Below are 14,011 nucleotides of genomic sequence, written 5' to 3'. Positions count from 1 at the left end.
TTCTCAAAAGCCAACATCTTAATTTTGTACAGCAGAATTCTGTTACACAACTTTATTATTATGTACAGTCTTACATGTGATTCCCATACACACTATTTTTAATATGTTACTATAACATAAGGATATTCAATTAATTATTTTTATGTTGCATTTATATATTCTTTCATTTTTTATTGATTAAGGTACATTCCATTTGCAGCTTCCCCTCCTTGCTAATTGAATTCTGATGATGAATTCACAAATTCATACTAGAGTCTTTACTGTCTGTATTCATATACAAAGCCCATGGTGTGTTAAAATGTGTGTTATTGTGCTCTTGACCTACTGAACCAATAAAGATGTAGTTGCAATACAAAATGTATCTTGAGTCAGGAGTAATTCAATACGTATAATATTTTACTTGAGTTATTATACATGCATTGTTTTCCCTGCAATTTACCTGTAATGTGTAACTAGAATACTGTCTCACTTATCAAGTGAAGAAATTGTCACAAATCAATTGGTAAGTGTGGACAATAGAACAGAGACCCACAGAGAGTACTGTTCTATCTATTCATCACTGTAGGATTGGGAAAAGCCCTCTCGATGTCTGCTCATGGTAACTCCCTGAAAACCACTGAGGAAGTGGCTCTTCAGATCCTCTTGCTTTGCCAGTTTGGGGTTGGAACTGTGGCCAATGTCTTTCTGTTTGTCCATAATTTCTCTCCAGTCTTGACTGGTTCTAAACAGAGGCCAAGACAGGTGATTTTAAGCCACATGGCTGTGGCCAATGCCTTGACTCTATTCCTCACTATATTTCCAAACAACATGATGGCTTTTGCTCCCAAAACTCCTCCAAATGACCTCAAATGTAAATTAGAATCCTTCAGTCACCTGGTGGTAAGAAGCACAAACTTGTGTTCCACCTGTGTCCTGAGTGTCCATCAGTTTGTCACTCTGGTTCCTCTTAATAGAGGGAAAGGTAAACTTGTACTCAGAGCAAGTGTCACAAACATGGCAAGTTATTCTTCTTACAGTTGTTGGTTTTTCAGTGTCTTAAGTAACATTCACATTCCAATTAAGTTCAGTGGTCCACAGATAACAGACAATAACACTGACTGGAAAAGAAAGCTGTTCTGTTCCACTTCTGGATTCAGTGTGGGCATTGTCTTCTTGCAGTTTGCGTACGATGCCACATTCATGAGCATCATGGTCTGGACCAGTGTCTCCATGGTACTTCTCCTCCATAGACATCACCAGCGAATGCAGCACATCCTCACTCCCAATCAGAACCCCAGAAGCCAAGCTCAGTCCAAAGCAACCCATACTATCCTGATGCTGGTGTTTACATTTGTTAGCTTTTATCTTCTAAATTGTATTTGTATCATATTACATGCCCTTTTTATGCATTCTCATTTCTTCGTAAGGCTTGTCAGTGAGATTTTAACTGCGGTCTTCCCCAGTATCTCTCCTTTACTGTTGATCTTCAGAGATCCCAAGGATCCTTGTTCTGTGCTCTTCAACTGTTGAAAATCAGAGTCGCTAAAAAATGCATAATACAAAAGACAGCTTCACTAATACAATTAAGGACTTTATTCCATAAATATGTATTCAACATTTTGTATGAACAAGGTGTGATGCTCTCTGCTGTAATTTTAAAAGAATAAGGCTATACACCTCTGTTGATGTGAAATGATTTCTGGTTGGAATCTGACTGACATGGTAAGTGAGTTATTCACTACCCTCTGTACTTTTGTATATAACTGCCTCCTGCTGCAGGCTGGTCTAAAACTGATGCAACCTATCTTCCCTAAACAGTTTAATGTGTTAAATGGTCCTGATCAAACGCATATTCTTGCTCCTTCTTAGTTAATACTTTAAACTTTGGATAAGAACAGAATCCATCTCTATATTTCCCTATTTGAATAAATGAGAGTGCTTTGCTATGATTAAATATTTTCAAGGATGAAATTTATATAAATAGTAAGTATATTGCATGTCATTCCATTTTAGTTAGGAGATATATGCTTAGCTACCTTGGGTCCTACTCAGGGGAGAGTCAAGCACTGAAAATCAAAACTTTGTGCTCTCTAGAGCAACATAATCTGCTGATCACATCAAGAGTAAATAGGTAAAAAGGCAAAAACAGCTCACGTTCCGAAACTTTCAGAGATTTAAAGTCTTAGGACCAGGGAGGAATCCAGGATCCACACTAGAGATCTTCTCCTGAAAGACTTTGGTAAAGACTTCACTCTGGGTCATGGTGAAATTGTTTTCCAATCATCACAAACACCTACCAATCAGACAGGAGATAAGACGTATCAGAACAATGGGGAGGCAAAGTGGTCACTCCATCACTCAGTGGCTTTCTCAGTCACAAAATTATTTTCTCAGAATATCAAAATCAAGCATCTAATATTTTCAGCTACCTGAGAATGACCCAGGCAAGAAAGACCACAAGATAAATATCTGGAGTGCTTATAGCTGTCAGTGTGATGAAACTTATAATCTGACTTGTGGTACTTAGTCCTATGAACAAAGAATATTTTATCATTCATTTTTTGTTCATGTGTATTGGGTATGTATGTATTTATGGGGATTCCCTCCTCTTAAGGAGAATAGGTGTCATACCTCTAGAGCTGGAGTTACAAACTGATGTAAGTCTACAAATATAATTTCTCAGAATCGAGCTCTGATCCAATGTAAATGTGGCCAGGGTTCTAACCTGCTGATCCATCCCTCGAGGCCCACAATGAGAAATTTATCCAACACACTTAACTCTTCACTTACAATTTGGGGGAGTAGGATATCGTAATGAAATGTTGAAAGAGCTTGAAATAATAGAATAGGAACCAACAGTTTGTATGTTCTATATTGAGGATAGATTCACACTGAGTTATGAAATTAATACTGAGACTCTTCATGTACATTTTCACAGACCTCTACCAACAATAAAAATGACAATCCCACAACACCAAGTCTTGATCATACCACTGGCCATAATAAGAATCAGCAAGACAGCTCAGCAGCTAAAGCACTCAGAGCTTAGAAATGATTATCCCAGGTCCTACATAGTGGAGAGAACAAACTCATACAATTGTACTCTGCCTTCCTCAAATCTGTGCTTGAACATGTCCACACTCCGAAGAGAAGAAAAGTATATTTTCTAAGTTCAGTTTAATCAGTTCAGTGTATCCTATAACACTGATCTCTGCCTGTTAATCTGTGTATCCCCTTATTTCTAAGCATTATTTTGGGATACTTTGTTGGGTTCTATTATCTACCACCCGTCAAAAACTTTTCAATTCAATTACTTCCAACAAACTAACACCCAGTAGTAAAGGAAAAAGTTAGAGAGGAAAATGAGTCTAGACCTCTTAATGCTATGTCCTTCTTATATTAAGTGGGATGTGAGGGCTGCAAGCAGAGCAGAACTCCTTAACATCATGAAGTTCTTGGGGCCATGACACAACAAGATTAACCCATGTGGCTGTGGTAATCAGTGGGGTGACCACATTCCCTGAGTTCTAAAGCCATTGGTCATTCCTACTGCATGACCCTTGGCAATATTTGGACATCAGGAAAAAGGAAATGAAAACTACATTGGGATTCTAACACCTATTACAATGGCCAAGATCAACAACACAGGTGACTGCTCATGCTGGCAAGGATGTGCAATAAGGGAAAGGCTCACCCATTGCTGGTGAAAGTAAAAACTTGTACAGTCACTATGGGAATAAGAATAGAGGTTCCACAGAAAGTAGGCAATAGATCTATCTCACCACTCTTGGATATATACCTGAAGGGCACTTCATCCTATTACAAGGACATGTGATCAACCATGATTTTTTTTTGCTGCTCTATTCATTCACAATATGAATAAATCTGTTATCAACCAAGAAGTGTCAACAAAAGAAAGGATAAAAAGTATGGCACATTAGCACAATGGAGCATTACTCAGCTGTTTAAGAACAGGCATCATGATGTTTGTAGGAGAATTGCGGTATGTATTCACTTATACAAACATTCCTCTTACCTGGATTTGCTTGGTCAGCTGATGGAGCTCTGTGAGAAGCTCTGCAATTCGATAATCAGCAGACACAAGGGCCATGGGATGGGCCTGTGAAGGGCATCTGGTCAGAGAGGGGGAATGAAGGGAAAGCTATCATTGCCTGCTATGGGTTGGACAGTATTTCTGCTATGTAAAGTCCTGGTCCATGAATGACCTATTTGGAAATAAAAGATGAAAGCCACAAGTAGAATAAAACCTTTAAGAGTGACTGTGTCCTTATAAGAAGCAGCAAACACATACAGAGGGAAGACAGCCATATAACCACAGAGGCAGAGATTGGAGTGATGTGGCTTTGAACTTGAGAGTTTTTACTTGGCTTTCAGAGTAGCCAGAATGATAGCCAAGGACCACCACACTCTACTTTAAATAAGACTTTATGTGAAGATGGTTTCCAAATCAAAGGAACATTATTTTCTTATTACAGTACAAAGATAAATTACACACACACACACACAAACTTGCTCATAACAAAGTAAATGTATTATAGTGGTATTGTGATGAAAATAAAATGTTTTTATTTAACAAAAAGTAATCCGGGCAGTGGTGGTCCAAGCCTTTAATCCCAGCACTTGGGAGGCAGGGGCAGACAGATTTCTGAGCTTGAGGCCAGCCTGGTCTACAGAGTGAGTTCCAGGACAGTCGAGGCTATACAGAGAAACACATCATCACAACCACCAACATCAATATCACGATCACCACCAGCAGCAGCATCTCACCATTCCCACTTTACCATCCTGATCACCATTACCATAGCCACCATTACCATCACCACCATTATCACATTTTTCACCATCATCACCATCACGGGCATCACTATTATCAATCACCATCACTTATACATAGTTATTAGCCATTAAATAAATAATAATCAACCTACAAAGGAGATTGATACATAAAAATGTTCTAGTGAGGGACACGAGTATTTCATGAAAGGGGGGAAGAGATTGACTCTTCTGAGTGGACTAGGGGGATGAGTTGGAAAAGGGCCAGAAGTGCAAGGAGACATAGGGTTGAGAGATGGAATGAAGAGAAAGAGCTAGAATTTGAGGGCATATGAGAGATGTTATGAAAACCTATGGCAGTGGAAATTTCTTACATATATGAAAGTGATCCTACTGAAATTCTCTAATAACTGAGGATACAGAGTCCCAACTGACCACCTCTTTTCAACTAAGTGGTCTTCAAGAATTCAAAATCAACATGATTGATTTTTATGTAAAAGTTTAGATTTGTGATTCCTTTAAGCTTTTTTCAGATTATTTTAGAGATAAATAATAAAATACTTGTCCCTTTCTTTGTAATTTCTGCCTTCCAGGAAGAGAAACTTGATGAGAAAACTGCCTTGCATGTGTACACTTTGTGAATTTATAATAAGTTCCTTACTTATAAATGTACCTAGGTTATATGCCAGCAAGATTTTGATGAAGGGACTCTGGTATATCTGTCTCGTATGAGGCTATGCCAGGGCCTGGCAAATGCAGATGTGGATGCTCACAGTAATCTGTAAGATGGAACACAGGGCCCCCAATAGAGAAGCTAGAGAAAGCACCCAAGGAGCTGAAGGGGTCTGCAACCCTATTGGTGGAACAACAATATGAACTAACCAGTACCCCCAGAGCTTGTATCTCTAGCTGCATATGTAGCAGAAGATGGCCTAGTCAGCCATCACTGGGAAGGGAGGCCCCTGGTATTGCAAACTTTATATGTCCCAGTACACAGGAATGCCAGGGCCAAGAAGCAGGAGTGGGTTGGTAGGGGAGCAGGGCATGGGGGGAGGGTATAGGGAACTTTCGGGATAGCATTTGAAATTTGAAATGTACATAAAGAAAAATCTAATAAAAAATAAATAAAATCTAAAAAAAAAATGTACCTGGGTGTTTGGGGATAATTTGTTTTCTTTACCTTTACTATATAATGTTATTTCTCATAACAGTATTGGGTAACACACTGTTTTTCATAATCATTTACTAGAAGAAAACTAAAACATACTCACATTGTAGTTTTATACTGCTTGAAAATTTTTGCTAGGATATATAAGCTATGGAAAAAGGAATAAAGAGTGGAGAGCTGAAAATTGTTCCTTTCATACAAGAACTATGTGTATGTGTGTATATGTGTAAAGTTTGTTTGAGTGGAAGTTTGGAACAAAGTTCATTGAGCAGAAGTATCTGTATATATACATATATATAAAGCTTGTCTGGGTGTGTGTTGGAGCTTGCTCCATCCACCAACTGTTTTTATATATGTAAGTGTGTGTGAAAGGCTCGGTTAGTTAGTGCTTGCTCTAACTATTCCATGTATTAATGTGTATGTCTCTCTATAGGTCTGTATGCATGTAAGTTTGTATGAACATATGTATGTATGTATGTATGTATGTATGTATGTATTTGTATGAGTTATTGGACTACTTTATTTCAGCCATGCAGTGTGTGTGTGTGTGTGTGTGTGTGTGTGTACTGAGGCATCATCTTGCTGCTTTTTTCCTTTGATGTATATAAGGTGTCCTTCTCCATCTCTTTTCATAACTTCTGGTTGAAAGTCTGTTTTATTAGATATTATAATGGCTAGGCCAGCTTGTCTCCTGGGTCCGTTTGCTTGGAAAACCTATTTCCAGTCCTTTACTCTGAGGCAGTGTTTATTTTTGTTGCTGAGCTGTATTTCTTGTATATAGTAAAATCATGGATTCTCTTTGCCTAACTACTCTGTTTTTATTGGTGACTTGAGTCCATTGCTGATAGGAGATACTAATGCCCAATGATTGTTACTCGTTGGTGTTTTGTTGTTGGAGGTGTTATTGTGTGTATATAATTCTATTCTTTTGGTTTTGCTGTTCAATGATTAAGTTCTTATGTTTTCCTGGGTACAGTTAAACTCCTTGAATTGAAGTTTTCTTTCTTATATCTTTGAAGGACTCTATTAGTAAATAGATATTTCTTAAATTTATTTTTGTCATGGATTATGTTTACTTTTCTATCTATGGTAATTGAACATTTTCATGGATTGATACTGTGGTCTCTTAAGGTCTGCAAAACTCTTGTCCATGCCCTTCTGGCTTTTAGAGCCTCTGATGTGAAGTCAGGTGTAATTCTAACAGGACTACCCTATATGCTACTTGTCTTTTTCTCCCCTTCATCTTTTAAATTTCTTTCTTTGTTATGTACATTTAATGTTTTATTATATGGTGGCAGGATTTTCTTTGTCATCAAATCTATTTTGGTTCTTGTAGTTTTATAGTTATCTCTTTCTTTAGGTTAGGGATGTTTTGTTCTATGATTTTGTTGAGTATATTTTCTGTGCCTTTGAGCTGGGATTCTTCTCCCTTTATTTCTACCATTCTTAGTTTTTGTCTTTTCCTAGTGTCCCAAATTTTCTGAGTGTATTGTATTAGAATCAATTTATTTGACATTTTCTTTGACCGATACAGCAATTTTTCTGTTGTATCTCTGATGGCTGAGCTTCTCTCTTCTTTCTCTTGTATTCTGTTGATGATGCTTGTGGCTTGTAATTCTCTTCTCTAGGTTTTCTTTCTCCAGGGTTGGCTCCTTTTTTTGTTTTCTGTATTACATTTATTTCCATTTTCAGGTCCTGAACAGTTTTATTCATTTCCTTCATCTGTTTGGTTGCATTTTCCTGTATTCTTTCATATTTATTTGTTTCCTATTTAAATACCTGTTTGATCCTGTCTTCCTGTATTTTAAAAAGATATTTACTTATTTCCTCATCAAAGGCCTCTATCTTCTTCATACGATGAGATGTGAGGTCATTTTCTTGCTCTTCAGGTGTGTCAGGGTACCTAATGCTTGCTAGAGTAAGATAGCTGATTACCGGTGGTGCCATATTTCACTGGCTTTTCCTTATCATATTTTAGCTCATCCTTTAGCCATCTTGTTGTCTCTGGTATTAGCTGTCCTGGCCATACAAGGTCACAGTAGGCCTCTGGGACTGATTGTACCACTTGGTAACAGGTCTACCAGGAGGCATGCAGAGCTGTGAACTAGGGTGTGGAGTGCAGGTTCTCAATTGCATGTAGAAGTGTGGACAGGAAGATAGGGCATAAAAAGAATGGAGAGAATTGGGCAGACCTCACAGCTTCTGGGAGTAATAGAGTTCAGCACATGGGAAATAGGAGAGTGAGTTGTTCTTGGTTGTTCTGGATGTCAGTAGGCCTCCTGGTGACAAGGACCAGCCTTGGCTTAGAGGGGGGTTCTGAGGAAGTGGTGTTTGGGAGCAACAAAAAGAATGGCTTGAAGTCAGTTCTGGGGTACAAGCTGATAGCCTTGTGTTCTGCTAAGACAGCTTTCTGAAGATGACCAGAGAGATAACCTGTAACAGACAATAGTCCATTCTTTTATTTTCATGTCAATGCAATCATGCACCCCACATACTCTTTTGATTACATCACAAATTTTGAACTTAGCCCCTTAACCGCTAAGAAAAGACAGCAAGCACATTTTTCTTAACATGGCAAACAAACTCAGAAATCTGATTGCTTTGTAAGAAAATACAATAAGCTATGAGATCACTACTCCCTCATGTTGGGTCTAAATTTCCTCTGTTCCAGGATGTCCTTGAACTCAGAAACCTGCTTGCTTTTGTGTCTGCCTGCCTTTGCATCTTTCTGACAAGCTTGCTCATAGTGCAACTGCTTCTGTACTTTTTTTGGTACATGAAACCCCTCTTGTAACTCATATTACATCTTTATTTTTTGAATAGTTGAGAAATCCTGTTTATATATTTTTAAATTCATGTATTCAGTGTTCTTTCCTATATCATTAAGGGCTGCTGTGAAAGCCACAGCATTTATAGTTTTTGCTAAGGCATAAACATACCCTCCCATCCTAAGAGGTATTAACCTTCCCAGAAAGGACATTCCACAATAAACTTGTCAAGTATCATATTTCCTGATAACTGTCAACACTTGTGGAGTCCTATGTCCTACTGGCTCCATCCCAGAGTTGCGATCATGTCCCACCATCACCCTCATGACCATGCAGGACTCAGCATCCTGGAAGGCAGGCAGAACTATGGGCCAGGGAGAGGAGTATAGATCAGAGATTGCAGACTGGTGTGTGGAACTTTAGATGGAACATAGAAAGGCCATGCATTTATTTGTTTGTTTGTTTGTTTGTTTGTTTATCTATCTATTTATTTATTTATTTATGCATGTTTTCTTGAAATTTTACCTGCTAATTTCTTCCCTTTCCAAAGTTATCTCATTATAATTCATGCCTCCTTTGAATTTTCTTAACATTTCAGTATTAGTTCTTTATTTTGATTGATGTGATAATTTTCATTTTGTCAAAAACCCAGTTATGTTACATGAATATGTTTTTGTTTTAATCCCTGATATGGGATATGGGGCTGTTTCCAATTGTCCACAACGAATAATTATGAGTGTCTCATGCTTTAGGAGGGGTATGATTTTTTCCAGCTGCAGACAGTTTTAGTTTGGAATTCTTGGGGGTCTTGAGAAGGTATTTGTGTGACATCCCCAAGATGGCCTGTGGTGGCTCCTGCTTTGCCTGCTGCTGTCAGTCCCCTTTGCTGCTGTACCTGCTCCTGATTTTGCTATTGATGAATTATTGTTTGGCTGTCTTGTTTGACTTCTGGTTAGATATATCATGATGATAGATTTTGGACTTACCAAAACCAACATCAGAGGTCTACACTCCTTTTCCTCTCTAACTATTCTTTACTACTGAGTGTTGGTTGGAAATATTGTGCTGAAAAAAACTGTTGGAAGGGTAGTAGATAATACAGTCCAATAACGTACACCAAAATAATGCTTAGAGATAAGGGTATATACAGATTAACAGGCAGAGATCAGTGTTATAGGATACACTGAACTGATTAAAGTGAACTTAGAAAATACACTTTTTTTCTTTTCAGTGTGTGGACATGTTCAAGCACAGATTTGAGGAAGGCAGAGTACAATTGTAGGATTTTGTTCTCTCCACTAGGTGGGACCTGGGATAATCATTTCTAAGTTGTGAGTGCTTTAGCTGCTGAGCTGTCTTGCTGATTCTTATTATGGCCAGTGTTATGATCAAGGCTTGGTGCTGTGGGATTGTCAGTACATGAAGAGTCTCGGTATTAATTTCATAACTCAGTGCAAATCTATTCTCAATATAGAACAACAAACTGTTGGTTCATATTCTATTATTTCAAGCTCTTTCAATATACCTGATATTGATGATTTCCTACTCCCCCAAATTGTAAGTGAAGAGTTAAGTGTGTTGGATAAATTTTTCAGTGTGGGCCTCAAGAGATGGCTCAGCAGGTTGGAAGCCTGGCCATATTTACATTGGATCAGAGCTCGATTCTGAGAAACTATCTTTGTAGGCTTACATCAGTTTGTAACTCCAGCTCTAGGGGTATGACACCTATTCTCCTTAAGAGGAGGGAATCCCCACAAATACATACATACCCAATACATATGAACAAAAAAATGAATGCTAAAATATTCTTTGTTCACAGAAGTAAGTACCACAAGTCAGATTATAAGTTTCATCACACTGACAGCTATAACCACTCCAGATATTTATCTTGTGGTCTTTCTAGCCTTGGTCATTCTCAGGTAGCTGAAAATATTAGATGCTTGATTTTAATCTTCTGAGAAAATAATTTTGCGATTGAGAAAGCCACTGACAGATGGAGTGACAACTTTGCTTCCTCGTTGTTCTGATATCTCTTGTCTCCTGTCTGATTCGTAGGTGTTTGTGATGATTGGAAAAACAATTTCACCATGGCTCAGAGTCAAGTCTTTACCAAGGTCTTTCAGGAGAAGATCTCCAGTGTGGATCCTGGATTCCTCCCTGGTCCTGAGACTTTAAATCTCTTAAGGCTTCTGAGCAGGAGCTGTCTATGCCTCTTTTCCTATTTACTCTTGATGTGATCAGCAGATTGTACTGCTCTAGAGAGCACAAAGTTATGTTGTTCAGTGCTTGACTCTCACCTCCTTAGGGCCCAAGGTACAAAGCATATATCTCCTAACTAAAGTGGAATAACATGCAATATATTTACTATATACAAAATGTTCATCCTTGAAAATATTTAATTAGAGCAATGCATCCTTGTTTGTTCAGATAGAGAAATATAGAGAGGGATTCTGTTCTTGTCCGAAGTTTGAAGTATCAACTAAGACGGAGGGAGAGTATCAGTTTGATCAGGACCATTTAACACATTTAACTGTTTAGTGAAAATTGGTTGTATCAGTTTCAGTCCAGCCTGCAGCAGAATGCAGTTATATACAGGAAAACAGAGAATGGTGAATAACTCACTTACCATGTCAGTAAGATTCCAACCAGAAATCATTTCACATCAACAAATGAGTATAGCCTTATTCTTTTAAAATTACAGCAGTGAGCACCACACCTTGTTCATACAAAATGTTGAAAACATATTTATGGAATAAAGTACTTAATGGTATTAGTGAAGGTGTCTTCTGTATTTGGCAGTTTTTATGGGCTCTTATTTTCAACATTTGAAGAGCACAGAACAAGGATCTTTAGGATCTCTGAAGATCAACAGTAAGGGGCAGATACTGGGGAAGACTGCAGCCAGAACCTCACTGACAAGCCTTATGAAGAGACGAGAATGTATAGAAAAGGCATGAAAGATGATACAAATACAATTTAGAAGATAAAAGCTAACAAATGTGACCACCAGCATCAGGATAGTATGGGTTGCTCTGGTCTCAGCTTGGCCTCTGGCGTCCTGATTGGGAGTGAGGATGTGCTGCATTCGCTGGCGATGTCTATGGAGGAGAAGTACCATGGAGACACTGGTCCAGACCATGATGCTCATGAATGTGGCATCATGGGAAAACTGCAAGAAGACCATGCCTACAATGAATCCAGAAGTGGAACAAAACAAGTTGCTTTTAGAGTCAGTGTTATTGTCTGTTATCTGTGGACCAGTGACCTTAATTGGAATGTGGATGTTACTTAAGACACTGTAAAACCAACAACTGTAGCAGGAATAATTCCACAAATTTGGGACACTTGCTCTGAGTATAAGTTTACCTTTACCTCTATTAACAGGAACAAGAGTGACAAACTGATGGATACTCAGGACACAGGTGGAACACAAATTTTTGCTTCTTGCCACCATGTGACTGAAGAATTCTAATTTACATTTGAGTTCATTTGGAGGAGTTTTGGGAGCAAAAGCACTCATGTTGTTTGGAAATATAGTGAGGAATAGAGTCAAGGCATTGGCCACAGCCATGTGGCTTAAAAACACCTGTCTGGGCCTCTGTTTAGAACCAGTCAAGACTGGAGAGAAATTATGGAAAAACAGAAAGACATTGGCCACAGTTCCAACCCCAAACTGGCAAAGCAAGAGGATCTGAAGAGCCACTTCCTCAGTGGTTTTCACGGATTTACCATGAGCAGACATGGAGAGGGCTTTACAGGACCCTGGAATGATGATTAGGTCGGACACTACTCTCCTCGGGTCTCTGTTTTATTGTCCACACTTACCAATTGATTTGACACAATTTCTTCACTTGATAAGTGAGACACTATTCTATCACACTACAGGCAAATTGCCTGAAAAACAATGAATGTATAATAACTCAAATAAAATTTTATACTGATTTTATTACTCCTGCCTCAATGTAAATTTTGTATTGCAACTACATCTTTATTGGTCCAGTAGGTCAAGAGCACAATAACACACATTTTGCCACACCAAGGTCTTTGCATATGAATACATACAGTAAAGAGTCTACTATGAGTCTGTGATTCCATCATCAGAATTCAATACAATTAGGAGGGAGGAAACGCTTCAATTGGGATGTAACTAAATCAATAACAAATAAAAGAATATATAAATGCAACATAAAAATAATTAATTTAATTTTGTGTATTATAGTAACATATTAAAAATAGTATGTATGGGAACAATATGATATTGCACTCAATAGTAAAGTTGTGTAACTGAATTCAGTTGTAGAAAATTAAGTTGTTGGCTTTTGAGAAAATTTTATACTACTCATCCTCAAAATTAAAAAAAAAAACCACCAAATACTTCTGATAAAGCCACCTGTGTTGTAATGACACAGATGAACACAGGCTTACATATATGTCCTCCATATGAAAAAAAAAACACTTGCTAACAAGTTCCATTTATTCATAATTTTACTGATCATAATTTTTGTTCTAAATGTGAGGTGCCAGAATCTTACCTGCATCATCTGCAGATTCCCTCCAAAATTATTAACACAATCCCTTTGCAGTAATATAATATAATATAATATAATATAATACAATATAATATAATCCCAATACCCTTTGCAAGCTGATGCTTAGTCTGCACTTTACTTGTTTATATGTTTTCTATAGGAGCAGGAGGGCCTCCATCCACCAGGTATAATTCATTATCTTACATGCATATGTTACACTAAATGCTGTTTTCTCCTGAGTACTAATCTAGGACACAGACATTTCTTTGACATGAAAGCAAAATATTAACCTATTCAAGTTAACCTCCAGACTTCAGAAAGAAAGAATGTTTCATGTTGGCTTCAGAAGACAATTTTCACTGAAGAAAAGAGGAAAGAATTTTAAGTAGAAGTCTATGGTTGGAAGAATCCCACCTTCTGAGCCTCAGTCAGGATGAAGATGCTCATCTGAAGGCCAGCTGCAGAGCACAGCTCCTATAGAAGCATATTTCCTAGTGCCCGAATTGAGGAACTTCTCTGTGTCACCCTTTGCCTGAGAAAGAATGCAATGAAATTCGGAATGGTTTCTTATTCTCCACGCAATGCTGTAAAGATAACCCAACAAAGTCCTAGTTTCCAGGCTCATAAAATAATAGGGCACCGGGACATGACATCCTTCAGAGAGTTTATTATTGTATCATCTGTGGCATCCGCACATTTGTCTGCATGGTGTCTTTGGGATACCTCCAATGAAGGAAAATCATTTATCCCCAGAGCAAATCTCCATTCCTTTC

General features: G+C 38.0%; 2 protein-coding genes across 2 annotated transcripts; one reads left to right on the top strand and one right to left on the bottom strand.

Annotated features, from left to right (window-relative positions):
* Window positions 1-585: 585 nt before the first annotated feature.
* Window positions 586-1,509, top strand: Vmn1r117 (vomeronasal 1 receptor 117). The gene has a single exon (NM_001166743.1). The coding sequence runs from the start codon at window positions 586-588 to the stop codon at window positions 1,507-1,509; it is 924 nt and encodes a 307-aa protein (NP_001160215.1).
* A 10,018-nt stretch (window positions 1,510-11,527) lies between these two features.
* On the bottom strand, window positions 11,528-12,451 carry Vmn1r116 (vomeronasal 1 receptor 116). The gene has a single exon (NM_001166744.1). It carries the CDS (start codon window positions 12,449-12,451, stop codon window positions 11,528-11,530), a length of 924 nt encoding a protein of 307 aa, NP_001160216.1.
* Between the last annotated feature and the right edge of the window lie 1,560 nt (window positions 12,452-14,011).

The sequence above is a fragment of the Mus musculus genome, chromosome 7 (assembly GCF_000001635.26).
Source record: "Mus musculus strain C57BL/6J chromosome 7, GRCm38.p6 C57BL/6J".
Classification (NCBI taxonomy): domain Eukaryota; kingdom Metazoa; phylum Chordata; class Mammalia; order Rodentia; family Muridae; genus Mus; species Mus musculus.
Note: the sequence above shows the minus strand (reverse complement) of the source record. Positions and strands in the feature narration are given on the sequence as shown.